Source organism: Papio anubis, chromosome 5 (genome assembly GCF_008728515.1).
Source record: "Papio anubis isolate 15944 chromosome 5, Panubis1.0, whole genome shotgun sequence".
Taxonomy (NCBI): Eukaryota; Metazoa; Chordata; class Mammalia; order Primates; family Cercopithecidae; genus Papio; species Papio anubis.
In genome coordinates, this window is record NC_044980.1 from 40,545,421 (window position 1) to 40,572,914 (window position 27,494).

At 39.1% G+C, this 27,494-nt stretch overlaps 1 protein-coding gene and 2 long non-coding RNA genes across 6 annotated transcripts in view; 1 reads left to right on the forward strand and 2 right to left on the reverse strand.

Moving 5' to 3' along the window:
* LOC103885053 overlaps positions 1-6,137 on the reverse strand; it is an 87,294-nt gene extending 81,157 nt beyond the window's left edge. Inside the window, exons 1-2 of one of the 2 annotated variants that reach the window (XR_001903347.3) lie at positions 5,916-6,137; positions 5,349-5,547 (exon numbers count right to left, since the gene is read on the reverse strand). This is a non-coding gene — a long non-coding RNA (uncharacterized LOC103885053). Of the gene's footprint in view, positions 1-5,348 lie in introns of both variants that reach the window. The other variant, XR_001903345.3, reaches the window with a different exon arrangement.
* Positions 1,838-20,743, forward strand: LOC110743448. Its single transcript, XR_002522530.2, has 3 exons — positions 1,838-1,872; positions 10,867-10,940; positions 20,423-20,743. It is a non-coding gene; the product is annotated as an uncharacterized LOC110743448 (long non-coding RNA).
* Positions 7,145-27,494, reverse strand: part of OXCT1 (3-oxoacid CoA-transferase 1) — a 143,761-nt gene continuing 123,411 nt past the window's right edge. For 2 of the 3 annotated variants that reach the window (XM_009208338.4, XM_031666138.1), the window contains exons 16-17: positions 22,633-22,734; positions 7,145-8,827 (exon numbers count right to left, since the gene is read on the reverse strand). In XM_009208338.4, coding sequence (XP_009206602.2) covers positions 8,786-8,827; positions 22,633-22,734 — 144 coding nt within the window. In that variant the 3' untranslated portion in view covers positions 7,145-8,785. The remainder of the gene's footprint in view (positions 8,828-22,632; positions 22,735-27,494) is intronic. The other variant, XM_003899622.5, reaches the window with a different exon arrangement.

The following is a 27,494-nucleotide window of genomic DNA, read 5'->3' on the forward strand; positions in this document are numbered from 1 at the left end:
GCTCATAGCAGGCACTTACTTATGTCAGTTAGCAACTTGCTGACCTCCGGCTCCAAATCCACCCTTCATTGCTTTGTCCAAGATAATACAGATGAAGCCTGCAAATATGACTTCTTTGCCAACTGACACTATATTAAGCTTTGTGAATAGAAGGTGCTGGAGAGACACGGGGAGAGGAAGAGCTTTATCCTCCTAGTTCTGGTGTGCTTCTCTTTCCAGGATCCTGCAGCACACATAGCTTCCCCAGTACCCAATAATCACAGCAAAATTGGCTTTTCCCATTCCTGGCTCCTGCAGTATGTGGCAGGCAATGGGGCCCAGCAGCCAGCTACATCCCCCAGCATTCTCTCAGGTGTCTGTGCAGTAGAATGCCCCAGATGAGACACCTCCCTGTTAACAGCTTCCCTAGGTGGCTTTGTGGCACCAGGAGAAGCATGGTTCCACCTCTGTGACAGCTTCCTGTTGCACCCCAGAAGCAGATTTCGAGAAAGTTCTGTTAGCATAGAATCATGTTGACTTCTCTGCCATCCAGTGAGCCACAGCCACGCACTTTTGAACAAGGTCTGGATCTCAGCCTTGGAGGCCTGTTCCTTGGATGCTCTATTTCAACCCTAAGTGTAGTAGTTGCTCCTTATAGCTGTTATTCTCATGTTGCTTAGAATTTGCTTTACTTCTTAACAGTCAATTATGCATTCCTCCAATTTCCTGTTATAGTTAACCATTCTTTATTTTAAACTTTCCCTATTCAACTCACCATGTACTTTCTGTCTCCTGATTGGACTCTGACTGATAAGACTGCTCAATACATCTCTTAAAAGGAAGTAAGGAAGGAAAAAAGAAAGGAAGGGGGAAAAGAAACAGTGACAGAGAGAGACCTTAACTATCCCTGGTATCTCTGGGCCAGTTGTGCTTGTTTGCTGTTATTATTTGGAGTTAGAAATTTTAAAAGACAAACTGAATTTTGTCTAAATATGATTCTGTGCCACTGAATTATTAGTTCATATTCTCTTTACTCACTCACTAAAAAGTTATTGAGCATCTATTATTTGCCAAGCATATACAAATAGATTTTTTTGGATAATGAAAGAATACATTTACAAAGAGAAATCAGACTACAAAGCCAGTAGAAATTTCTTTGAATACCAGATTTTAGGAATGCTAGATTCCAGAACTGTCTTCAAATTAGACTACCCAACACCTCTCCTCTCTCTCCCTTTCTCTCTCCCCCTCAATTCCTACCAGTAAATAAATGAACATCATGGTGTATACCTTAAATATATGCAATAAAATTTAACATAAATGAATGGATGAATAGGTCATTTAATTCCTGTTTCTTAAAATCTCATTGTCATGAAATGCTGCTTAGTGTCTAAATTAAATTCCACACACTCTTCTTCTTCTTTCCCTTTGGACCTGGGCATTCTTTAGCTATAAACAGCAGTTCTCTAAATTCTTGTTAAATCACTCTTTTAACTTCTCTTCTACAAGTTAAATATTCCATGGCATTTTATTCTTTCCCCATAGTTGTATACTTTTTAATTATTTGTCTTCCTGTGCCTTGTCCAATTTGATCACATTCATCCTAAATGGCATTGTTCACTTCAACAATCTCATATGGAGTTTCATACTACTGACTTAATAGAAGTACCTCCTCAGATGCACTGGCCTTCTATACTTTCTTTATATATCTAAGTATCTATACCATGTTAAATATCTTTAATTACATTAAAAGTTTTTCTCTTTTTTTGAGACAGGGTCTCACTTTGTCACCCATGCTGGACTGCAGTGGTGTGATCTCAGCTCACTGTGGCCTTGACCTCCTGGACTCAAGCCATCTTCCCACCTCAACCCCCAAAGTAGCTGAGAGTACAGGTGTGTGTCACCATGCCCAGCTGATTTTTTTTTTTTTTTGTATTTTTGGTAGAGATGGGGTTTCACCATGTCTTGCCCAAGCTGGTTTCAAACTCCTGAGCTCAAGCTATCCACCTGACTCGGCCTCCCAAAGTGCTAAGATTATAAGCATGCACCACTGCACCCACCTCAATATTTAAAATTTTTCACAGATAAACTTTTCTCTTTTTTTGATATGGAGTTTCACTCTTTTTGCCCAGGCTTGAGTGCAATGGCATGATCTCAGCTCACTGGAACCTCTGCCTCCCAGGTTCAAGTGATTCTCCTGCGTTAGCCTCCCAAGTAGCTGGGATTACAGGCATGAACCATGCCCAGATAATTTTGTATTTTTAGTAGAGACAGGGTTTTGCCATGTTGGTAAGGCTAGTCTCGAACTCCTGACCTCAGGTGATCCACCTACCTTGGCCTCCCAAAGTGCTGAGATTACAGGCAAAACTTTTATATACCTGAGATAGAAACTGTGTGTATAGAAAAGATGGGAGTGAGGGGAAAAGGTTAGGAAGACACAGAGACAAACCTGGCAAATCATGATGGAAAGTTTCCACAATGAACACTTGGATTGCTGGAGGAACCATTTTTATGCATTTATTTACATACACACTAACATAATTACCAACTCTTATTTGTGAAAGAGGTCCTTAGGGATCATTTCCTATGCAATCAGTGCTGTATATTATAGAATGTAATGACAAGATGTTTCTTTAAAATATTCTTAAACATTATGTCAATTCAGAAAGGCCTGAGAGGACTCCCTGCAATTCACTGATTTTAGCAAAGATAAACAATTTTCCACATTTTATCACCTCTGATTTTTTTGAGATGCATCTCACAAATGGTGGCACACTACAATTGTCTTGGTGCCCTTGGACTCTGGTTGCCCTACTGTTCCAGAGGGGCAGCTGAGGCAGGCACCAGCTCCCCACACCTCCACCCTTCTCCTGACCTGATCCTCACCCTGACCCTGTCTCTTTGACCACTTGACCCCTCCTGTCTCTAAAAACTCCTGGATTTCAAATGCACATATTTCAAGACTGGTCAATTTTCTTGGGTCATTAACTGCTTGCAATGCCTATCAGCTGCACAAGGCATCCATTAATGACTCTTGGGCAGGAAGTAATTGGTGAACTCACCTGGGACTGAGGAGAAGTCTAAAAAAATCTTAGTATCTACACAATAAAATTTCTAAGTGATAAGAAAGCAAACAAAATCATAGTGCATTTAAAAATTGATGCTGTCTTAACATTTAAAGAAAATACAATAACAAATGTTTCATATAAAGTGTGTCTTGCTGAACCCTAATGCTTTCTCACTCCAAACCCAACTCCGACCCACTCCACAGGCTCCAGTGCCATGACCAGTTTTCCTCTTTCCACGGATCCTGTTTTTCCTGTTGGAGGAAACTATTAGATCTCACTGAGTATTCCTCTATGTCACCTGTAACATTTACTTTGAGGATGCAAATATTGAGATGGAGCAGGGACCCCTCTTTGAGGCCTGATGGGCCCACAGAACATAGAAATAAAAGAAAACCTAGAGTCCCTTCGAGGAAAATCCCAGGCAACTAGCTATCCTTGAGAAGTAGCTAGCCTTATGAGCAACCTGTTAAGCAAAAAGGTAACTATAGCTTAAAACAGCCAAAGAAGTGAGAGCGATGAAATATTTGGTTCCCTATAGAAAATCAAGAGAACATCTTAATTTATGTCCCTGAGTTGTTTTTCAGAAACCCAGATCCCCAACAAATGGAAAATGCTCTTCGCTGGCACGCAGACCTCAGATATTAGGGAACTGAGGGCTGAACTCTGACCAATGTTCTTCATTCTGAATTTCTTCCTGAGGGGCCTGGAGGAAGTCATGCCCACAGGACAGAGCTTAACACTTTTTTTCTACTGACCCCAAGTTTTTAAGCAAAGCTTAACCAATTGCAAATCAGAAAATCTTTGATTCCATCTATGACCTATGGGCCCTGCTTCAAGATGTCCTGCCTTTTTAGGCTACACCAATATACAGCCTCCATGTATTGACTTATGACTTCACCTGTAACCGCTGTCGTCTAGTCTTTAAAAACTCTTACATGTAAGTCATTGAAAAGTTTGGGTCTTAAGCATGAGCTGCCTAATTCTCCTTGCTTGCTGCCCTGCAATAATACCTCACTTTTCTTGCTGCATATCCCAATATCAGTATTTGGCTTTGCTGTGTCAAGCAGGTAATCCATGTTCAGTCTGGTAACAATCTCAGCTTTATTTCTGGGGCTCAACTGAATTAGTCTGAAGTACAACTCTGACTTTGAACATGGGTAAAGGTTAATTGCAAAGCAACAATTTCAGAAAGCTGCTCAGCCACAAAGATAAAGCAAAGTCTCTCAGTCCCTCTGGTTGATGTCAGGTGAGCATGCTTACCTACATAGAACCTTTCATGTAAGCACATCTGGTAATTGCAAGTCTTTCACAGGGACATTTTGCCTGGTGGGTGGCATCATCCTTTTTACTTGACAACTACATTTCCTTATAAACTGGGTTGTGTATAAGAACTGTGAGGGCAGAGAGAACAAAATTTGAATATTTGTTCCATTAGGTTTAGAGAATTTGGATTCTGTTTTATAGCTTACCAAAGAGCCACAAATCTAGTTCTATTCAGGGAATTTAATTCACATCTCATTAACTACCTTGACAAAATCCAACATTAGCCCTGAAAAGCTAATGTGATTAAAGAACTGACAGACATTACTTTTTTCCAACTAATCAAGTTAATTTTAATGGAGGTAATAATGTCTCCCTGGCAGGTTATTATGAGAATCAAATAAGCTAGCTAGCATATTGTGGGTGCTTTATAAATTATGAAGTGTTAAACATATGACCACTGCAGGTCTCTTTATTCCTGTGTTATGCCCTCCATATTCCACCTCTTGTTTTTCTTATCTCTCCCTAAGGTCTTACCTAATTATTTAGCTGAGGGAACTCCTCTAAGTCTGGTGTACTATGACCCATGTTTTCAACCAGCAAATTGATTCAATAAATATTAACAGAGCAATTACAGAAACAGATTAGAGAGTTGAGTACTCCAACCCCAAGAATGCAAAATGGGAGAAGCTACCTTCTATCCCCACATCAACAGAGGGTCTTCCAAGGGAACATCAAGGGTTTATATGCCAGCTTCTGGAACTGTCTGATTCCCTCTTAAAAACTTTAAAGGGCAAGAGATAGAATACCTGGTGCTTAGGAGTGAGCCAAAAACAAAAAAATGGCTGTGTTGGGCATTTGGGATCCTGTAGTTTGTCAGCAGAAATAAGGGTGTTTCCAACATACACACTGTCGGCCATCCAAGAGTCAGGGTAGAGTTTCCTGAGGCCCTTTCCCACTGGACCATCCAGAGTGGCTCCCCATGAGAGGTGATAATGACCACAATCAAACACATTTGTTTCCCATAGACAAAGGAGTTACCAATTAGTTATCTGGAGTGGTGTAGGCATCATGCTCATGGAAGCTGCTGTGTGATCCACAAGGGGCGTTTGGATGATTTTACACAGATGTGTCTAACTTTATGGAGGCAGGATCTTCAAATATGTCACATAGATGCGCACTCAGATCACAAATACTTATTGGTATTTATACTTAAATCCACTTTGATATTCAGTATTGTCTTCAGTGGGAAGGCAGTGTAGACATTAAATAAAAGGAAAGGAACAATAAACAATTCTGTCACCAAAGTAATATGACGGCACAGCATTTTTAAAAGATGTCAGTTTTATAGCCAGATATTTTAATTACATCTTATAGAACCACAGTGGAAAACAGCGTATTCTCCCCTATTTTAAAGATGGAGGATCTGAAAATAAGCTTAAGAAACTCAAGATCACACCCTGAGAAAAGGGAGGAAGTTAGTGCCAAAGAAACCCACCTAATGATTAAATCTTTGCTTATACTTCCATTGAAATAACATCCCAAACTTGTGCTGAATATACTGAGATTGGAAGAGAATGAACCTCTACCCATAACTTCCCTACTCACTGTAAATACCCAGAAATGCTCTCGTGTTCTCTGGGACCAGGTGCAAGCAGTTTTGCTCATATTCTGCGTAACTTCTCTAGGAGACCAGGTCCCTCTCAGAACTCAAGAATTATGACACGCATGTTGGGTCATGCCTGTATTCCCAGCACTATGGGCGACTCAGGCAGGAGGATCACTTGAGACCAGGAGTTCCAGGCAAGCCTGGGTAGCATAGTGACACTCCGTTTCTACAAAAAATAAATTAGTCAAGTGTAGTAGTGCACACCTATAGTCCCAGGTACTCAGGAAGCTAAAGTGGAAGAATCACTTGAGCCCAGGAGGCCAAGGCTGCAGTGAGTCGTGATTGTGCCACTGCACTCCAACCTACGTGACAGAGTGAGACACCGTGGCGAAAAAGAATTACAAAAGCTGTATGATTTCACTGTGCTTACAAGTAACAAAAAGTCTGCTCAAGCAAAAAGGAGATTTATAAACTCTATCCAGGCATGGCTGGAAGGAAGTTGGCCTTAGGCACTTCCAGAACCATCTATCCAAATACCACCAGAATGCCCCGACTGACACACTTCCTGTACAGCTCCATGTTTTGTGTATCACTCTCTTTCTCTCCAGCTGGAGCTCAGCTAGGTGTGTGCATGTGTGTAGCAGAGAAATGGGGTACTGGTGTCAGATTCACGTTCTTATGGCTTCATAACCCAAGAGGAGTAAGAAAGATGACTTCTCATCTGTTTTTAAATGCTGGAGAAATAAACTGGAACATCCTTGGTCACATGCACAACCCTGGGTATAACCACTGTCGACTGACGAGAGCTACCAGAACTAGCAAATCCTGGGGACGTCCCCATCCCTTTGTTACCACACAGATGCTGAGCAGACTAGCACTAGAGCCAGTTCAAAATGGAAATAAACTCACAGCACTAGGCAACTAACGTGTACAGTAAAGGAAAATGTTACACAAAAAGCGAACAAGGATTCACCCATGAAGCCTTGGATAAATGATTTTTACAAACATAGCAGGCTCTGACAAGGAGCAAGTTGTGAAACTCAATGTTCATTTGATCTTTCTAGAAGAACAATATCTTTTCTCTGGTAAGATAAAAAGAAAAGCAACAACTTGACTAGAAGTGGTGATGTGTGCTGACTTCATTGTTAGCTATCCTGACAATCTGTTGCATTATTCCCACATTTAGCAATGCCATTCCCAAGTGAAATAAAGGACAGTCACACTGATCTATATCACTTTGGAATATTTATTACATTCAGTAATGCATTTCTTAACATGTATAGCACTCTTTAATCAAGAATATAAAGTCATCTACTTAGAATCACAATATCTTAAAGACGCATACTGGAATGATAAGCAAGTTTGAAGATGTAACTATCAACAATTCTTTTCAAAATCATATCAATATATTACTCTCATGAAACTTGCACATTCTAAGAAAGATCATTTTTTCCCCCCAGTACTGGGAAGGTACGCATTTCACCATGTGGCCAGCCAGAAAGGCTATTTTATATATGGTGTGTGTTACTTATTAAAAGCCTGTCTTTTCTCTAATATTGTACATTACACAATTGTAGCTACACCTGAAGACAAGTGAGTTTCAATGACCACCATCACCTAAAAACATGAATAAATTCCTATATTTAGGACCAGAGGAATGATATATTGTACCGTACTATGCCTACCTCTGTCCAGAGGCCAGCTGTCTCACTTGTTCTTCAGGGTGTCTAGCCTTCTTACCCATCTATTATCTGGGATGCTTCTGAAGTCATTCCCATGGGCCCCTGTCTGGTATTGAGAATACCTCTAAGGAAGTTTCTTTCAAACCTGATCTACCCACCATGTTTATTCCCTGACACTAAAAGTTCACTGACTTCAAATCCCTAGACTTGTCCATCATTATTTTCCCTAGTTGGACAAGGCTGAATTAAAGAGACTTTGTTAAAGGAAGTAGCCTTGGCAGAAGAAAAACCGTGGTTCTGTAGAAGTGTCATTCAATATTTAAAATCTTTTCTGAACCAAAACGAGAGCCTGAAAGTAAAGCACCTTTTATTTTTTAACTCTGCTGTCACTGCTACTAAGGATTCATGGTAAATTATCCTGCAGCCCTTCTTGGCTTGAGAGGAGGTACAGTACAAGTAGCCCACAGGGTCTCAATAACAGAAATATTCTCAAGGACCCTTGAGAATACAAAGGAATACTGGACTGTTTTAAAATGAGAAAACAGAAGAATCAGTTTCTTCTGTTCCTATTCCTATAATATGCCTTAGTCTTTGAAAAGCACAGATAGATAGTTGGTTTGAACTAATTATTTCTCCCTGCTCTCCCCCACTCCTGCTTGCCTTCTTGGGCATTTGTTTAAAAGCAGTATGGGAAGAAAAGGGATGCTCTAGAAGATGTAATCATAAAATCTGAAGCCCCAAAAGTCAGAGGAGGTTGAAGAAAAAACAATCATGACAGCAACTCTCCTAACCACAAAATCACATGTGTTATCTTTCTTTCAGGATTAATAATTAATAGTTAAGAGGAAAGCCACATCAATTTCTAGGGCCCTTCTTGGGGAAAGGTTCATATAATTTAGCATACATACCATATTCAGTGAAAATGCATTCAATAAATTACCTATTATAAAGACAACTTTCTCAGTACTTAACAAATGAGATAATTATAAATGCTCCTTTTGCTTTTTATTAAAATGTCACAGCATGCCTAGAGAACAGTTTATATGGATGCATAAAGTCTGAAACCCTAGAAGAAAACTAATCAAAAACCACCTGTTAAATACACAATTATGATTACTGGTGTCCTTTCAATTAAATCCTATGTGTTTAAAATGAAAAACACGCAGCCTGGTACAAATATTCACGTTTCAATTTGCGATCTGCTGCATTGGCATGAGTTTTGGTGAAACCTGGTAAAAGAGGAAAAAAAATCAAATTATGAAAAACTGCATGATATAAATCTCTGTCCTTTTAATTTCCAAATTTCAATCATGTAGGAAACAAGCAGCCTTGCCATAGACATTCCCTGGAGTTTCCATATGATTTTCCACCCTGAAACACTGAGACGGAATAGTTCTGTTTACATTTTGGGTATTTCGTAGTTCTCAACCTTCTTGTATTAGCTCCTAAATTAAGGATGAACAAGGCTGGCAACAAGGAGCAGGTGGAAAAGGAGCAGAGGAAAACAAAGGATCCCAATAACCAAGCCCCCTGTCAGATCAATCACTGATCTCTGAGACTGATGCCTCTGAGACTTCATTTAAGACACAGTACAAACCCCAAGTCTCCAAAACCTCAAAAGAGATCCAGCCAATTCATAATATTGTTGAAAGATGCTTTATGTAGTCTTTCAATTACCTAAATACATATTAATGAAGAGACGTATGATCAATGATAAATCTTATTGGAAATTTCATAATCAGAACAGAAATGATACAAAGGCAATAAGAGGATTCAAAGTTATTAAAATATGGAAGTTAGAGCATTAAAACAATCAAATGTTGATTATAATTATGTTCAGTGTATAAAATAGTCAATGCTTTCCTGCAAATCTTCAAGCAGAGAAAAGTGACAATGAATGTATATTTAAGGTAGAGCTGGTTGCAGGAGAACCATAAATATAAGTGGTCAGTTTAACTGTGACAGATTTTTCAAAGTGTGGTACCAGGTTCAGATTCCTTAATTCAACATGGCAAATACTGATTGGGTTCTAGTTAGTAACAGTCCCCATGGAAAGAAGGAAATACCAAAACTTGGGTGCTTTGTGAAATTCTCAAAGATGTGGCAACTGAAATGAGCCCAATTAGCATTTTACCTTCCAGAATAAACAATATTTTCTTAAATTGATAAATGAACAAATGAATGAATAAGTAGATAATTAAGTTTCAAAGAACTAGAAGGGAGGTTCCTGATAGTTAAACCAGTATTAAAAACTGAAAGAACAGGCAATCATTTGGCTTTCATTAGGTTAAACAGTTTTAGTCCATCTATAAATAATGTCTGCATTAGCTCTTCACAATTAACTCTTTATGGTATCAAGAGTTAATGTCCTCTCTTCCATTTTTCTCCTAAAGTACTAAACCAGAATGGCAAAAAGGTCTACTAAAAGAATAAATAAGAATAAACAAGAATAAAAAAGTTCAGCAAGATTTGGTATATAGCTTAGGGTAAATGAGAACGCATTATGACTTATTTCTAAGAGTAGACATAGAGACAAACAGAATAAGTAGACAAAAAGTAATATCACACATATGCACAGATCTTCAACTCTACTAAGAATAACATTTAGTATTTAGATAAGTATGTCTCACAGTTCATTTTCTTTCTTTTTTTTAAACAACAGAGCATCTGTGGAAATAACTTAGTGAAACCTTATTTTTTTTTTCTCTTTTTTTTTTGAGATAGAGTTTCGCTCTTGTTGCCCAGGCCGCAGTGCAATGGCATGATCTTGGCTCACCGCAGCTGCCACCTCCCGGGTTCAAGCAATATTCCTGCCTTAGCCTCCCAAGTAGCTGGGATTACAGGCAGGCGCCACCATGCCCAGCTAGTTTTTGTATTTTTAGTAGAGACGGGGTTTCTCCATGTTGGTAAAGCTGGTCTTGAACTCCTGACCTCAGGTGATCCACCTGCCTTGGCCTCCCAAAGTGCTGGGATTACAGGCGTGAGCCACCGTGCCTAGCCCAATTTAGTGAAACTTTTTTTTACTACAAATTATTTTCTATAGATGCTTCATAGCACTTCCTTGAAAAAGAAACTGGACACATTAATTTTTTTAACTAAACATCTGATCCTTTTCCTTGTTATGTCAGCCCTATTTTGAGCTCTTAATGTCATTTACATTCTCAATGTCAAAAATGACATCAAAAGTAACGCTTTATATAGACTGGCTTTGCCTGCTTTTTAATGAAAAACATCTACTAAATCACCATTTCTCATTCTGTTCTCCCAGTCTCATCAACACTGTAAATTCATGCAAGCCAAAGGAGCTTATTCTGCCAACGTGATCTACAGGCTAAGCATAAGGTGACATGATTTAGGTATAGAAGATAAGCCAATGATTTGTCTTCCCAGTGCATTAATATCCCAAAAGTATATTGCTTAACTCTGGTAGAATGCCAGTTCATAGTAGATGCTGAAAGTATAAATTTATTCAATTTGGCAAGGAATGTCTGCAGCTGGCCTCTTTCAGATTCCACTGCAAACATATTAACAAGCAATGCTTTTACTAGTTTTTGTTTGTTTGTTTGTTTGTTTTGCCACTAGTTTGTTCGGGTATATTCCTGCCTGGAGAATAAGGCCAAGGCTCTTGGGAGCAAGAACTATAAATTAGTTCTATTTTATCCACATTTTACAGCTCAATATGGAACATACCTTGGGTGTATGACTAGTGACGTCTGGAAGTTTATTCTACCACATAATCTTTAAATATGGATTACACTTTAATTTTTTAAGTTAAAAAGATAAAATCAAAGAAATATTGTTTCAAAAGAGGTCCACAGACACATGGTTTATAAAAACACCTATTTTACATAGCTTAAGCATTCATCAGAAAAGAAACAACCCAAATAACCAATTGAAAGTTGATATTTTCAATGGCAAAACCATTTATTAAACCACAATTACTTTTGCATCAACCTAATACTTTGGCCCATCAACTAACTGGCATACTGAATGCTGTAAGTATAGCCAAAAAATGAAGAAATTTAACATATTCATTAACTTGTCACAGCTTTAATATGACATCATTTTGACTCTTTAAATATTTGGGAGACAGACTTCTTTCAAAATCTGAGGACAATGGGAGAAAAATAAGCCAAAGGATTCCTTAGTTGTGAAAATGTTGGGCCCTAGTAGCATAAAAGACAGAAGACTATATCGAACTTAAAAACTTCCATGTGTCAAAGAAAACAGTGAAAAACAAACCTATGGAATGGAAAAGAATATTCAAAAGTCATATCTGATAAGAGATTAGCATCCAGAATATATGAGAAACTTTGACAACATCACCAGAGAAATGCAAATCAAAACCACAATGAGATATCACCTCACACCCATTAGGATGGCCACTATTAAACAGAAGATAACTGTTGGCAAAGATATGGAGAAATTAGAACCCCTGTGCACCAATAGTGGGAATGTAAAACGGGGCAACCATTGTGAAAAACAGTATGGCAGTTCCACAAAAAATTAATAACAGAATTATCATATGATCCAGCAATCCAAATTCTGAATTATGTATCTAAAAAATTTCAAAGCAGAATCTCAAAAAGATACTTGCACATCCATGTTCTTTGCAGCACGATTCACAGTAGCCAAGAGGTGGAAGCAGCCCAAATGTCTACCAACAGATGAGTGGGTAATGAAAGTGTGGTATATATGCACAAAGAAATATTATACAGCCTTAAAAAGAAGAAAATCCTGTCATAGATGCTACAACACAGATGAACCCTGAATACATTATGCTAAGCAAAACAAGCCAGTCACAAAAGGGCAAATACTTATGATTCCATGCATATGAGGTATCTAGAACAGTCAAAATGATAGAAACAGAAAGCAAAAACAGTGGTTGCCAAAGGCTGTGGAATTAAGTGTTTAATGAATAGTTTCAGAGATGCAAGTTATAAAAGTGCTAGAGATCTGTTGTATAACAATGTGAATACACTTAATATTACTGAATTGTACACTTAAAAATGGTTAAGATGGTAAATTTTTTAAAAGTTTTTACCACAGTTATTTAAAAATAGGAAAGCATTACTGAACAGCATCACGAGCATTTGCAGAGCATGAACATATGTACACGGCTCTACCAATAGCGCTGGGGACAGGGGAGCCTTTATTCCCCACTTCTCATATTCCATTCCATGCAGAAGGACACCTGTCTATTTGTGTAACTACCCTGGTCTCTGGTGTGTCCCTTATTGATGTAGTTAAATGATTATTTGGGCAGAGGAACCTTAACATGTGAAACTTAGCCTGACTCTTACTCTTCATTGAGGTCTTCACCTAGAAAGCAATGCTCTGTTTTGCTCTCAGCCATGTGGATGGAAGCTTAGCAAGGAAGGCTCCCCTTGTGTAGGTGGCCTGGGTTTCTCTGGTGTTGCCTACACTTGGAAGCCGAAGCCTCTGTATTTGTGGGGTTCACACTTGGGAAGCCTGCTGTGGCTGTACACTGAGTCCACATCCCTCACTCTAGCCTGTATAATAGTAATACTTTTACCTCTACCTGCTCAGCTCCCCTCTCTCAAGCGATTCAGCACTCAATCCCCAAGAAACAGCAAAGTCCCTATCTTCATAGCATCCACATTTTGAGGGAGAGGAATCATATGGCTGGCTTCTCTATCTGTAAACAGCTCCTGACTAGAATCTCATTTTGGGTATGTGCTGAAGGTTCCAGAAATATAATCAATATTTGCATTTCTACAACAAAATTTCCACAGCCTCTACCAAGTTCCAGATATATGATGACCTTCAAGATACTGCCCTCCGATGGAAAACTCCAACTTTCAATTGATACAAAATCATGAACAAAACTGTGAGAGTCATTACAGATTTTTTAAAGAAGCTGTTTTGGGGGGTTGCCCAAGATGGCCGAATAGGAACACCTCCAGCCTCCAGCTCCCAGCACAAGTGACACAGAAGATGGGTGATTTCTGTATTTTCAACTGAGGTACCGGGTTCATCTCACTGGGGCATGTTGGACAGTCGATGCTGGTTTGTGGGTGCAGCCCGACCAGCGAGAGCTGAAGCAGGGTGAGGCATCGCCTCACCCGGGAAACACAAGGGGGAAGGGAATTCCTTTTCCTAGCAAAGGGAAATTGAGACACACAACACCTGGAAAATCATATAACTCCCACCCTAATACTGCACTTTACCAACGGTCTTAGCAAATGGCACTCCAGGAGATTATATACCACACCTGGCCCAGAGGGGCCCACATCCACGGAGCCTCCCTCATTGCTAGGTCTGACATCTAACTGCAAGGCGGCAGCAAGGCTGGGAGAGGGGCGCCCACCACTGCTGAGGCTTAAGTAGGTAAACAAAGCTACTGGGAAGCTCAAATTGGGTGGAGCCCACCACAGCTCAAGGAGGCCTGCCTACCTCTGTAGACTCCACCTCTGGGGACAGGGCATAGCTAAACAAAAAGCAGCAGAAACCTCTGCAGATGTAAATGTCCCTGTCTGACAGCTTTGAAGAGAGCAGTGGTTCTCCCAGCACGGAAGTTGAGATCGGAGAATGGACAGACTGCCTGCTCAAGTGGGTCCCTGACCCCTGAGTAGCCTAACTGGGAGACATGCCCCACTAGGTGCAGAACGACATCTCACACCTCACACGGCTGGGTACACCCCTGAGACGAAGCTTCCAGAGCAAGAATCAGACAGCAACACTCGCTGTTCAGCAATATTCTATCTTCTGCAGCCTCTGCTGCTGATACCCAGCAAACAGGGTCTGGAGTGTACCTCAAGCAAACTCCAACAGACCTGGAGCTGAGGGTCCTGACTGTTAGAACAAAAACGAACAAACAGAAAGGACACCCACAGCAAAACCCCATCAGTACGTCACCATCATCAAAGACCAAATGCAGATAAAACCACAAAGATGGGGAAAAAGCAGTGCAGAAAAGCTGGAAATTCAAAAAATCAGAGCACATCTCCCCCTCCAAAGGAACTCAGCTCATCGCCAGCAACAGAACAAAGCTGGACGGAGGATGACTTTGACAAGTTGAGAGAAGAAGGCTTCAGTCGATCAAACTTCTTAGAGCTAAAGGAGGAACTACGTAACCAGCGCAAAGAAACTAAAAAGCTTGAAAAAAGAATGGAAGAATGGATAACTAGAATAATCAATGCAGAGAAGACCTTAAAAGAACTGCTAGAGATGAAAACCATGACACGAGAACTACGTGACAAATGCACAAGCTTCAGTAACCGACTCGATCAACTGGAAGAAACGATACCAGTGATTGAAGATCAAATGAGTGAAATGAAGCTAGAAGAGAAGTATAGAGAAAAAAGAGTAAAAAGAAATGAAAAAAAGCCTCCAAGAAATATGGGATTATGTGAAAAGACCAAATCTACGTCTGACTGGTGTTCCTGAAAGTGAGGGGGAAAATGGAACCAAGTTGGAAAACACTCTGCAGGATATCATCCAGGAGAACTTCCCCAACCTACTAAGGCAGGTCAACATTCAAATTCAGGAAATACAGAGAACATCACAAAGATACTCCTCTAGAAGAGCAACTCCAAGACACATAATTGTCAGATTCACCAAAGTTGAAATAAGGGAAAAAATTTAAACGGCAGCCAGAGAGAAAGGTCGGGTTACCCACAAAGGGAAGTCCATCACACTAACAGCAGATCTCACGGCAGAAACTCTACAAGCCAGAAGAGAGTGGGGGTCAATATTTAACATTCCTAAAGAAAAGAATTTTCAACCCAGAATTTCATATCCAGCCAAACTAAGTTTCATAAGTGAAGGAAAAATAAAATCCTTTACAGACAAGCAAATGCTTAGAGATTCTGTCACCACCAGGCCTGCCCTACAAGAGATCCTGAAGGAAGCACTAAACATGGAAAGGAACAACCGGTACCAGCCATTGCAAAAACATGCCAAAATGTAAAGTTCATTGATGCTAGGAAGAAACTGCATCAACTAAGGAGCAAAATAAGCAGCTAATATCATAATGACAGGATCAAGTTCACACATAACAATATTAACCTTAAATGTAAATGGACTAAAGGGTCCAATTAAAAGACACAGACTGGCACATTGGATAAAGAGTCAAGACCCATCAGTTTGCTGTATTCAGGAGACCCATCTCACACGCAGAGACATACATAGGCTCAAAATAAAGGGATGGAGGAAGATCTACCAAGCAAATGGAAAAGAAAAAAAAGCAGGGGTTGGAATCCTAGTCTCTGATAAAACAGACTTTAAACCATCAAAGATCAAAAGAGACAAAGAAGGCCATTACATAATGGTAAAGGGATCAATTCAACAGGAAGAGCTAACTATCCTAAATATATATGCACCCAATACAGGAGCACCCAGATTCATAAAACAAGTCCTTAGAGACTTACAAAGAGACTTAGACTCCCATACAATAATAATGAGAGACTTCAACACCCCACTGTCAACATTAGACAGATCAACAAGACAGAAAGTTAACAAGGATATCCAGGAATTGAACTCATCTCTGCAGCAAGCAGACCTAATAGACATCTACAGAACTCTCCACCCCAAATCAACAGAATATACATTCTTCTCAGCACCACATCACACTTATTCCAAAATTGACCACATAATTGGAACTAAAGCACTCCTCAGCAAATGTACAAGAACAGAAATTATAACAAACTGTCTCTCAGACCACAGTGCAATCAAACTAGAACTCAGGACTAAGAAACTCAATCAAAACCGCTCAACTACATGGAAACTGAACAACCTGCTCCTGAATGACTACTGGGCACACAATGAAATGAAGGCAGAAATAAAGATGTTCTTTGAAACCAATGAGAACAAAGATACAACATACCAGAATCTCTGGGACACATTTAAAGCAGTGTGTAGAGGGAAATTTATAGCACTAAATGCCCACAAGAGAAAGCTGGAAAGATCTAAAATTGACACTCTAACATCACAATTAAAAGAACTAGAGAAGCAAGAGCAAACACATTCCAAAGCTAGCAGAAGGCAAGAAATAACTAAGATCAGAGCAGAACTGAAGGAGATAGAGACACAAAAAATCCTCCAAAAAATTAATGAATCCAGGAGTTGGTTTTTTGAAAAGATCAACAAAATTGATAGACCGCTAGCAAGACTAATAAAGAAGAAAAGAGAGAAGAATCAAATAGACGCAATAAAAAATGATAAACGGAATATCACCACCGACCCCACAGAAATACAAACTACCATCAGAGAATACTATAAAGACCTCTACGCAAATAAACTAGAAAATCTAGAAGAAATGAATAATTTCCTGGACACTTACACTCTCCCAAGACTAAACCAGGAAGAAGCTGAATCACTGAATAGACCAATAGTAGGCTCTGAAATTGAGGCAATAATTAATAGCCTACCAATGAAAAAAAGTCCAGGACCAGATGGATTCACAGCTGAATTCTACCAGAGGTACAAGGAGGAGCTGGTACCATTCCTTCTGAAACTATTCCAATCAATAGAAAAAGAGGGAATCCTCCCTAACTCATTTTATGAGGCCAACATCATCCTGATACCAAAGCCTGGCAGAGACACAACCAAAAAAGAGAATTTTAGACCAATATCCCTGATGAACATCGATGCAAAAATCCTCAGTAAAATACTGGCAAATCGGATCCAGCAGCACATCAAAAAGCTTATCCACCATGATCAAGTGGGCTTCATCCCTGGGATGCAAGGCTGGTTCAACATACGCAAATCAATAAATGTAATCCAGCATATCAACAGAACCAAAGACAAAAACCACATGATTATCTCAATAGATGCAGAAAAGGCCTTTGACAAAATTCAATAGCTCTTCATGCTAAAAACTCTCAATAAATTTGGTATTGATGGAGCGTATCTCAAAATAATAAGAGGTTTTTATGGCAAACCCACAGCCAATATCATACTGAATGGGAAAAAACTGGAAGCATTCCCTTTAATAACTGGCACAAGACAGGGATGCCCTCTCTCACCACTCCTATTCAACATAGTGTTGGAAGTTCCGGTGAGAGCAATGAGGCAAGAGAAAGAAATAAAGCGTATTCAGTTAGGAAAAGAAGAAGTCAAACTGTCCCTGTTTGCAGATGATATGATTGTTTATTTAGAAAACCCCATCGTCTCAGCCCAAAATCTCCTTAAGCTCATAAGCAACTTCAGCACAGTCTCAGGATACAAAATCAATGTGCAAAAATCACAAGCATTCTTATACACCAGTTACTGACAAACAGAGAGCCAAATCATGAATGAACTCCCATTCCCAATTGCTTCAAAGAGAATAAAATACCTAGGAATCCAACTTACAAGGGATGTAAAGAACCTCTTCAAGGAGAACTACAAACCACTGCTCAGTGAAATAAAAGAGGACACAAAAAAATGGAAGAACATACCATGGTCATGGACAGGAAGAATCAATATTGTGAAAATGGCCAACTGCCCAAGGTAATTTATAGATTCAATGCCATCCCCATTAAGCTCCCAATGACGTTCTTCACAGAATTGGAAAAAAATTGCTTTAAAGTTCATATGGAACCAAAAAAGAGCCCGCATTGCCAAGACAATCCTAAGCCAAAAGAACAAAGCTGGAGGCATCACGCTACCTGACTTCAAAGTATACCACAAGGCTACAGTAACCAAAACAGCATGGTACTGGTCCAAAACAGAGATATAGACCAATGGAACAGAATAGAGCCCTCAGAAATAATACCATACATCTACAGCCATCTGATCTTTGACAAACCTGAGAAAAACAAGAAACGGGGAAAGCATTCCCTATTTAATAAATGGTGCTGGGAAAATTGGCTAGCCGTAAGTAGAAAGCTGAAACTGGATCCTTTCCTTATTCCTTATACAAAAATTAATTCAAGATGGATTAGAGACTTAAATGTTAGACCTAAAACCATAAAAACGCTAGAAGAAAACCTAGGCAATACCATTCAGGACATAGGCATGGGCAAGGACTTCATGTCTAAAACACCAAAAGCAAGGGCAACAAAAGCCAAAATTGACAAACGGGATCTAATTAAACTAAAGAGCTTCTTCACAGCAAAAGAAACTACCATCAGAGTGAACAGGCAACCTACAGAATGGGAGAACATTTTTGCAATCTACTCATCTGACAAAGGGCTAATATCCAGAACCTACAAAGAACTCAAACAAATTTACGAGAAAAAAACCACCCCATCAAAAAGTGGGCAAAGGATATGAACAGACACTTCTTAAAAGAAGACATTTATGCAGCCAACAGGCACATGAAAAAGTGCTCATCATCACTCGCCATCAGAGAAATGCAAATCAAAACCACAATGAGATACCATCTCACACCAGTTAGAATGGCAATCATTAAAAAATCAGGAAACAACAGGTACTGGAAAGGATGTGGAGAAATAGGAACACTTTTACACTGTTGGTGGGATTGTAAACTAGTTCAACCATTGTGGAAAACAGTGTAGCAATTCCTCAAGGATCTAGAACTAGAAATACCATTTGACCCAGCCATCCCATTACTGGGTATATACCCAAAGGCTTATAAATCATGCTGCTATAAAGACACATACACACGTATGTTTATTGCAGCACTATTCACAATAGCAAAGACTTGGAATCAACCCAAATGTCCATCAGTGACAGACTGGATTAAGAAAATGTGGCACATATACACCATGGAATACTATGCAGCCATAAAAAAGGATGAGTTTGTGTCCTTTGTAGGGACATGGATGCAGCTGGAAACCATCATTCTCAGCAAACTATCACAAAAACAGAAAACCAAACACCGTATGTTCTCACTCATTGGTGGGAATTGAACAATAAGATCACTTGGACACAGGAAGAGGAACATCACACACTGGGGCCTATTGTGGGGAGGGGGGAGAGGGGAAGGACAGCATTAGGAGATATACCTAATGTAAATGACAAGTTAATGGATGTAGCACACCAACATGGCACATGTATATATGTGTAACAAACCTGCACCTTGTGCACATATACCCTAGAACTTAAAGTATAATAAAAAAAGAAACAGAAGCTGTTTCATGTGATAGAAATAATATTTTTTCCATTTTTTTAATTATGGCTAATAACACTGATATATATGAAAAAGTCTTAGTAATCATTTTTTTAACAGTGCCCAAATACTTCATTATCATTCTTTTTTTGATATCCTAAAACCAAAATTTTGTCACGTCCTATTATCTGATGCTGTCACATTTAGTCTTTTACTTTGGAATTCCCAGTTTCAAAGAATTCACAGCTAATATCCAATCAGCTAATATCCACATTATGTAGGCTTTGCCCATTCACTTATCCATATCCTTAGGGATACAGGACTTTTACCAACACATTTTAAAATTGTTTTGCACTAGGATTTTACCTTTTTTTCTTTATGTGGCAACACTGGCCAATCATTCCCTTCTAGAATGTTCACTGCCAGTTGAAGGCTGAGTTCTAGGGACTTTTCTCAAACAGAACTTTAGCAACTAGTACATAGTCACATATGGACTACAATGCTAGCTATGCAGTGATAACCACAGGGAATATTTTCTGAATTAGGACATAGAATGTCTTCTGAATTATCAAAAAAGAAATACTATCTTCAATGTACTTTTGTAATTAAATGTATCCTTATTGATAATCCAGGTATTAAGTAGAACATTTTATTAATTAGGGCACTCCAGCTCTAGCTTTACAGAGAAACAACCTGTTATATGTGATTTCATCTGTCACAGTCTAAAGAGATGCCATTGATTGTCAGATGCTCAAAAGCTAGTCCTCTGGATGGTTCCATTGATACCATACCTTTTCATTCTCAGGATAATACTGACATACAAATTAACATTGCATCTCAACATCCTAATTTTGAGAAAACAAGATTACATATCCCTGTGAAAAGAAGAGATGGCACTGAAATAGAGAGGGTCTACAGAGATACTTTTCATTGGAACAGCACCTTTCATTGGAAAAACAAAGCAAGAACAGTAAAAACCCGTATTTTCTTTCCTTATTTACCCATATGAATAAAAAAAGAACTATATAACCAGGGTCTTCCTTTGTACATTCTCTTTTGCTAAAAAACTGAACATTCTGTGGATCTTGAAAATGTTATCTGATGAAAAGGTTAATTCTTCCACATAGAAAAAAAATAAAGAATAGCTGATTACAGATTGTTTGCTTTTCTCACTGGAGTAAGAAATCCTAAATAGTTAAAGTGTAAGCATATTCCTCCCCTTGAGGTTACTGAAAAGCTAATTAAAGATGTGCTTTGCATGCAAGGTATTACTGGGAGACTTGTTTTTCCAAAGGGACATTCAAAAAAGGTTAATAGACAAAGACCTTGGTAGAGTACCAGAAACAGTTATCATATGGATAATGAACTATGAAACACAAATTGTTTTTAAAGAAATGTGTAGGCTGGGCGCGGTGGCTCACACCTGTAATCCAAGCACTTTGGGAGGCCAAGGCGGGTGGATCACAAGGTCAGGAGATCGAGACCACAGTGAAACCCCATTTCTACTAAAAATACAAAAAATTAGCTGGGCGTGGTGGCGTGCACCTGTAGTCCTAGGTGCTGGGGAGGCTGAGGCAGGAGAATGGCATGAACTCAGGAGGTGAAGCTTGCAGTGAGCCGAGATTGTGCCACTGCACTCCAGCCTGGGCAACAGAGCAAGACTCTGTCTCAAAAAAAAAAAAAAAATGTGTTATGCACTGATAGGTACAAGCAAAGCATGTAGTACACAAGAAAGACACACATAAAATATATGTATGACTTCTCAAATAACTTTTGTTACATTAGTTTCTCCAAGATGTGTAGCTGTAACATTAACATATTTTCTTCTCATTATAAATATATTTCATTTTAATTAGGTTGGTTCTTAAATAGGTATGAGAATAATATCCCTTTCTGATATGGTTTGGTCATGTCTCCACCCAAATCTCATCTTGATTTGGAGCTCCCATAATACCCATATGTCATGGGAGGGACCTGGAGGGAGGTAATTGAATCAGGTGGTGGGTTTTTCCAATGCTGTTCTTGTGATAGTGAATAAGTCTTTGATCTGACGGTTTTATAAAAGGCAGTTTCCCTGCACACACTCTCTTGCTTGCTGCCACATAAGATGTGCCTTTGCTCCTCCTTCACCTTCCGCCATGATTGTGAGGCCTCCCCAGCCATGTGGACCTATAAGTCCATCAAACCTCTTTTTCTCTATAAACTACCCAGTCTTAGGTTGTCTTTATTAGCTCTGTGAGAATGGACTAATACACTTTCCTTCATTTCTTCAGAGACATTTTAGTTTTACTTTTGGTTAACTTCAAATAGACTGAGCCATGCTTTCAATGCCATTAGCTAGGTGATTGATTTATGAATAAGCACTTATATTAAAGAGCAATTATTTATATTTCAGTAATATTCTATTTTAAAAAGGGATTTGGAGATTTCTTAAATGGATACTCCCCTGACATATTTATCTGCTTTGTAAGTCTGAGTGTTTTATGTACTTATCTTCAAATATAGGGCATGTCTGTCTTGTGATGATTAACCTGGTGATGTCAGAGGCCCAACATTTTAATATTTTCAACAGATGAAATATGGCATAGAATTTAGAGAAAGTCGTAAGTCATAGATGGGTTTAAAAATAAGGAAGTATCATTTCTCTGTATGTGGCTCACATTTTTCAGTTAATCAAGTTCAACCACAGCTGCCATATAACCAAAGAACAGAGGAATACAAGGGCCTTCAAAACATAAAGTAACTTAGAGTTCAAGCTCAACCTTGTTTCTAGCAGCTCCTGGTGGTGAGTCCCCCTCCTGCTTCTGAGTCCTAAGCCAAACCTTGGCCCGTGAGCCAGAGCACAGCTCTGTTCCTACCTGCTCTCATCTAGAGGTACCCTTCCTTCTACTCCTGTTCACTGCAAAGGTCAACTCCAAAAATGATCACAAATTAATGGTTCATGTCCTATAAACATCCATTAATCAAGCCTATAATATAAGACAAGTGGCTGGATTTGTTCACAGAAATACTTACTGCAAAATCACACCCGGTACTCTTCTGTATGTCATCTACTGTCAGGCCTTCCCAGAGCTCAATCAGAGTCAGCCCTTTTTTCTTGTCCACATCAAACACAAGCTCATCAGAGGGGAATAAAAGGACAATGATGGCTCCATCACAATAATTATTATATGGCACAAAACAGAAATAACCTCACAAGTTATATAAAGGAAAGACAAGGCCAGGTGCGGTGGCTCACGCCTGTAATCCCAGCACTTTGGGAGGCTGAGGTGGGCGGATCACAAAAGGTCAGAGATAGAGACATCCTACATACGGTGAAACCCCGCCTCTACTACTAAAAATACAAAAAAAAAAAAATTAGCAGGGCATGGTGGCAGGCTTCGTAGTCCCAGCTAATACTTGGGAGCTGGAGGCAGGAGGAATGGGCATGAACCCAGGAGGCGGAGCTTGCATGAGCGAAGATCACACCACTGCACTTCCAGCCTGGTGACAAAGCGAGACTCTGTCTCAAAAAAAAAAAAAAAAAAGAAAAATACGACCCAGGACAAAAGAAAAATCAGTAGGGGAAAAATGTCCGCTGTAACTATGATATTTTGGTGAGAATAAATGCCAACTCCCTAATCAGCAATTACTTGTGGAACAGTGTTGATGCCAGAAAATAAATGAGTGTTGACCATGGATGGCATTTGTTACTATTGCAACCAGTTTTTAAAAACTACCTCCCTTTTGTTAAGTCTAACACTTTTGGTCAAAGGTCAATTCGTGATTAATAATGATTTGAACAAAGAAAGGAATGAAGAAAGAGGGAGACAGAAAGGGAATTTTTGGAAGGTGAAAGCACATGAATGATAGCAAAAAAGTTTATAAATGCTGTTGGGTAAAGAATTACAGGAAACAGAAGAAGGTGCTTTGAAGTGTTTAAGAGTAATTATAAGAGGATAGCTATCCTGGTCCTGAAGGACATGCAAGTAACTGTTAAAAATATTCTCAAATCCTGTGAAAACATACAGTCTCAGAAAGAGAGCATGGGAATCTCCCTTTGCTATGCAAATCAAATGAAGATGCTTATATTTAGGGCAAGCACCAGAAAGCCAATCTCACCTGAAACATTACATCATTCTGGTCCGTAACACCAGGTGTTGGTAGTGCCAATTGATATGGCTTGACCTCAGCAGATAGACCCCACCTGTTGAATCTGATTTAGAACACATGCTTTCACACTTAGAAATATAACTCGAGTGGAAATGACCTACGAGGTCACTTAATATAACCTTCCGCCCAAGAATTCTTCAAAACATTCTTCTCAGATAGTCAACGGGGTTCTGCTTAGATATTTGCAGTGGCAGGAGGCTCACTTATTTCAAGGCAGATTGTTTACTGAAGGGAAGCTCAAATCGTAAGAGCTAAAACTGCTTCTCCTATGGCTTTAACTCCATGCTACAGTTACCCTCCAGCACATTAAACACTGTTCCCTCTTTCAGTTCTCATGGTTTCCTCTTTCTCAGACTAAAATGTTATGCATCCCAGAGCTTTCCTCTCCTCTAGAGTTAACCTAAATTCAACTGTTGTTTGCAGGCGTAGAATTATTTTATTTTATTTTTTTATTTCATTTCATTTCATTTCATTTCATTTCATTTCATTTCATTTTATTTATTTTATTTTATTTTTTTGAGAGTCTCACTCTGTCGCCCAGGCTGGAGTTCAATGGCCAGATCTCTGCTCACTGCAACCTCCACCTCCTGGGTTCAAGTGATTCTCATGCCTCAGCCTCCTGAGTGGCTGGGATTACAGGCATGCCCCACCACACCCAGCTAATTTTTTGTATTTTTAGTAGAGATGAGGTTTTACCATGTTGGTCAGGCTGGTCTCAAATTCCTGATCTTAGGTGATCGACCTGCCTGCCTCAGCCTCCCAAAGTGCAAGGATTACAGGCATGAGTCACTACACCCAACTGATTTTTCAACTAGCTTGGAAGTCAAACCTTGAATTGCCACTTTTGAATACACTAACTAGGAGGGTAATATCAAGACACAGCAACACGTAGAGAAAAGAACCCTGGCTTTTGAGCTCCATGAGAATTCCACTCTGCTGCACAACAGTTATGCAACCTTTAGTGAACCTGTCTTTGCATCTGTAGACATATATAATAAAAATGTACTTCCCAAGATTGTGATACAGGACAAATACAAGAAAACATACTCTGAGCACCATCCCTGAGACAGTGGGGGCAGCACACAAGCAGTTTTTTACTTTTTACTCCTTAGTCGCTTAACATCTCACTTATATGTGACCCCAGATCAAAGCCCTGAAATGATTATTGACTCTAGTTGATTAATATTTTTCCCCAGAAACACACATCGCTGGGACCAGTGATAACTGCATTCTTGGTTTGTCTGATGAATTCACAGATAACCTGGTTGACATTACTGGAAAAGAGGTTTGAAATATGAGACAAAATATTTCTTATTTCTCAGTAAACTTTTCTTTTGCTTGTACATTTTATGTTCCAAAAAAGTTTTCTGGCAGAAATGTATGTTTCAAGAGGAAAAAAATAAATGGATAATTTAGGAATGTTTGTATACTCACTAGCTTGCTTCATTCCAAAATGACAGTAAAATTTTTAAAAAATGAACACTTTCTTTGCAGAAAATGTGTCTGGAGCACTATTGATAAGATTTGCTTTTTCTTGCATTCTGAACAACTGTCGATTTATAAAAATAGAACAAACAAGAAAAAAAGAGCATCTGGATTATGTTATTAAGAACAGGCACGGGAATGATTTAGAGAGAAGATAACTGTGGTATCAAAATTTAAGGCTTCAGTAATCAAGGAGAATAAATCTATCACAAATTGACTTATTGCTTTTAAAAAAACTTTATTAACACATTCATCAAATCCTAATTAGATATATTAGAAAGCCAAGTATCTATAATTTAAAAAAGGAAACTTACTTTTGAAATATTTAGGAAACTTTCCATTTAGTGATACAAGGTGCAAACAAAAATTTGACAAAAATGGAGACTAAAACCTAAAAGCCACAATAAATTGTTCAACTATCCAGAATATTGCAAGTACTCTGTCTAAGAGATGAATGTTAATTACTTTATCACCATGACAAAAGCTTACATTATGGGTAACAGTGAATCACAGCTCAGGTGCTGGTGAGGAATGCATCTTTCATTACTTCATTCTCACAGCTCAAAACTAGGAAATCAGGGTCATAGCATCCTCCAAATTCTCTTTCAAAAGGCAACTGAAAGGAATTTTCTCTAGATCTGATAATGGCATTCTAGTCCATTGTTAGTGAGGGCTGGAGACCTTCATTGCCCTTAATGGCACTGCATTCTCATTACTCATTCAACAAGTATTTATTGAGCACCTACTATGCACAGAGCACAGCGATAAACATGCAACCTTCCTTTCCTTGAGGTACCAAAAGTTCCAGACGTAGATGCCCTTCTCTTTACTCATTCTAGCTATACAATGTCATCTATAATTAAGGCTCTAATTATCCCCATATGTTAATGACGCCCACAAATTTATTCCAATACTGACTTCTCTTGTGAGCTCTAGATCCAAATCTCCCAATTGTTTATTGCAGTATCTGACTGGGTATTCCCAGGAATATCACAGTGAGGCTGTCCAAACTGAACCTATTCATGTCTTGTATTATCCTCTTGCTTCTCCTCCTATAGTCCTGGTCTTCCTAAAGGATGCACAGGTCAACCATTCTCTCTAGTCAGAAAACTTAGGAATCTTCTCTGTCTTACCAAGAATGTGCAATTCATCAAGTTAGGTCGAGTCCATCTCCTAAATCTCTTTCAAATCTCTCCATCTGTCCTATGGTTTAGAATTTTGAGATTTTTTGCCTAGGTCTATGGATCCTCTTAACTGGCTTCTGCCTTATCTGTTTTCTGTCCACTTTACATAAAAGCTTACAGTGTTTTTCCTAATGCAAATCCAATTTATTGTGTCCCCAACCTTAAAAAAGTGAAAAATCACTGAAGGGTTCCTTACTGCCTTCCTTATAAGACCCACAGTTCTTAGCAAGACATCGACATCCCTCCATTATTTGACCCCTCACTGCCTTTTCCACATCAGCCTTCAGAATCCAGTCATGCCCTTGCTCCAACCAGCTCAACTTGCAGGTTATAGGACAAGCCATGTTTTCCTCACACCTCTGTGACTGTATGTTTTCTTCCTTTTTTCCAGAAGGTCCTTGTTGGTTTTCTAACTTATGAAATTCCTACTGATCTTTTGAGGCTCACCATTCAATCCAGTTTTTTCAGCAAAAAAAGCACAAGTATTCACTGAGTATGGGTTGGCGCTGTGCCAAGTGTTAGATAAACAGTGGTGAGTGAGACAGGCAGAGATTAGAGTTTATTTCAGTATAGTGGTTTATGCTAAGTTAGGATTAGTACAAAGATTCAGAGAAGCACCCAGAAAATTTGGGGAGGGATTGGGAAGACTAGCAAGAGAAATATATAGCCAAGATATAAAGGATGAGCAGAAATTAGCTAGATGGATGGGGTGGGAAGAATGTTCCAGAGAGAGAAAAAGGATGTGCAAAGTCTCAAAAGAACATGGTCCAGGGAAGAACGGAACGTAGTTCACAGCATTTTAGTATGGTTCAAGTAGGGAGAAAGTTAAAGTAGAAAGAAATAGGCTAGAGGAGAAAGGTACATACTGTGAAATGCTTTGCAAGATATGTTAAAAGCTTGTATTTAATAACACCAAAAAGCTTTCCCTGATACCTCTGCCCACGCTGCTGGGCAGCTTTTCTCTATGCCCCTAGATTAGCATCTGGTGTGTGTCTCCATATGGCCTTTATCATGTCAATTACTCTGACTGCTGGCAAGGCTGGATGTTTGGTGTCT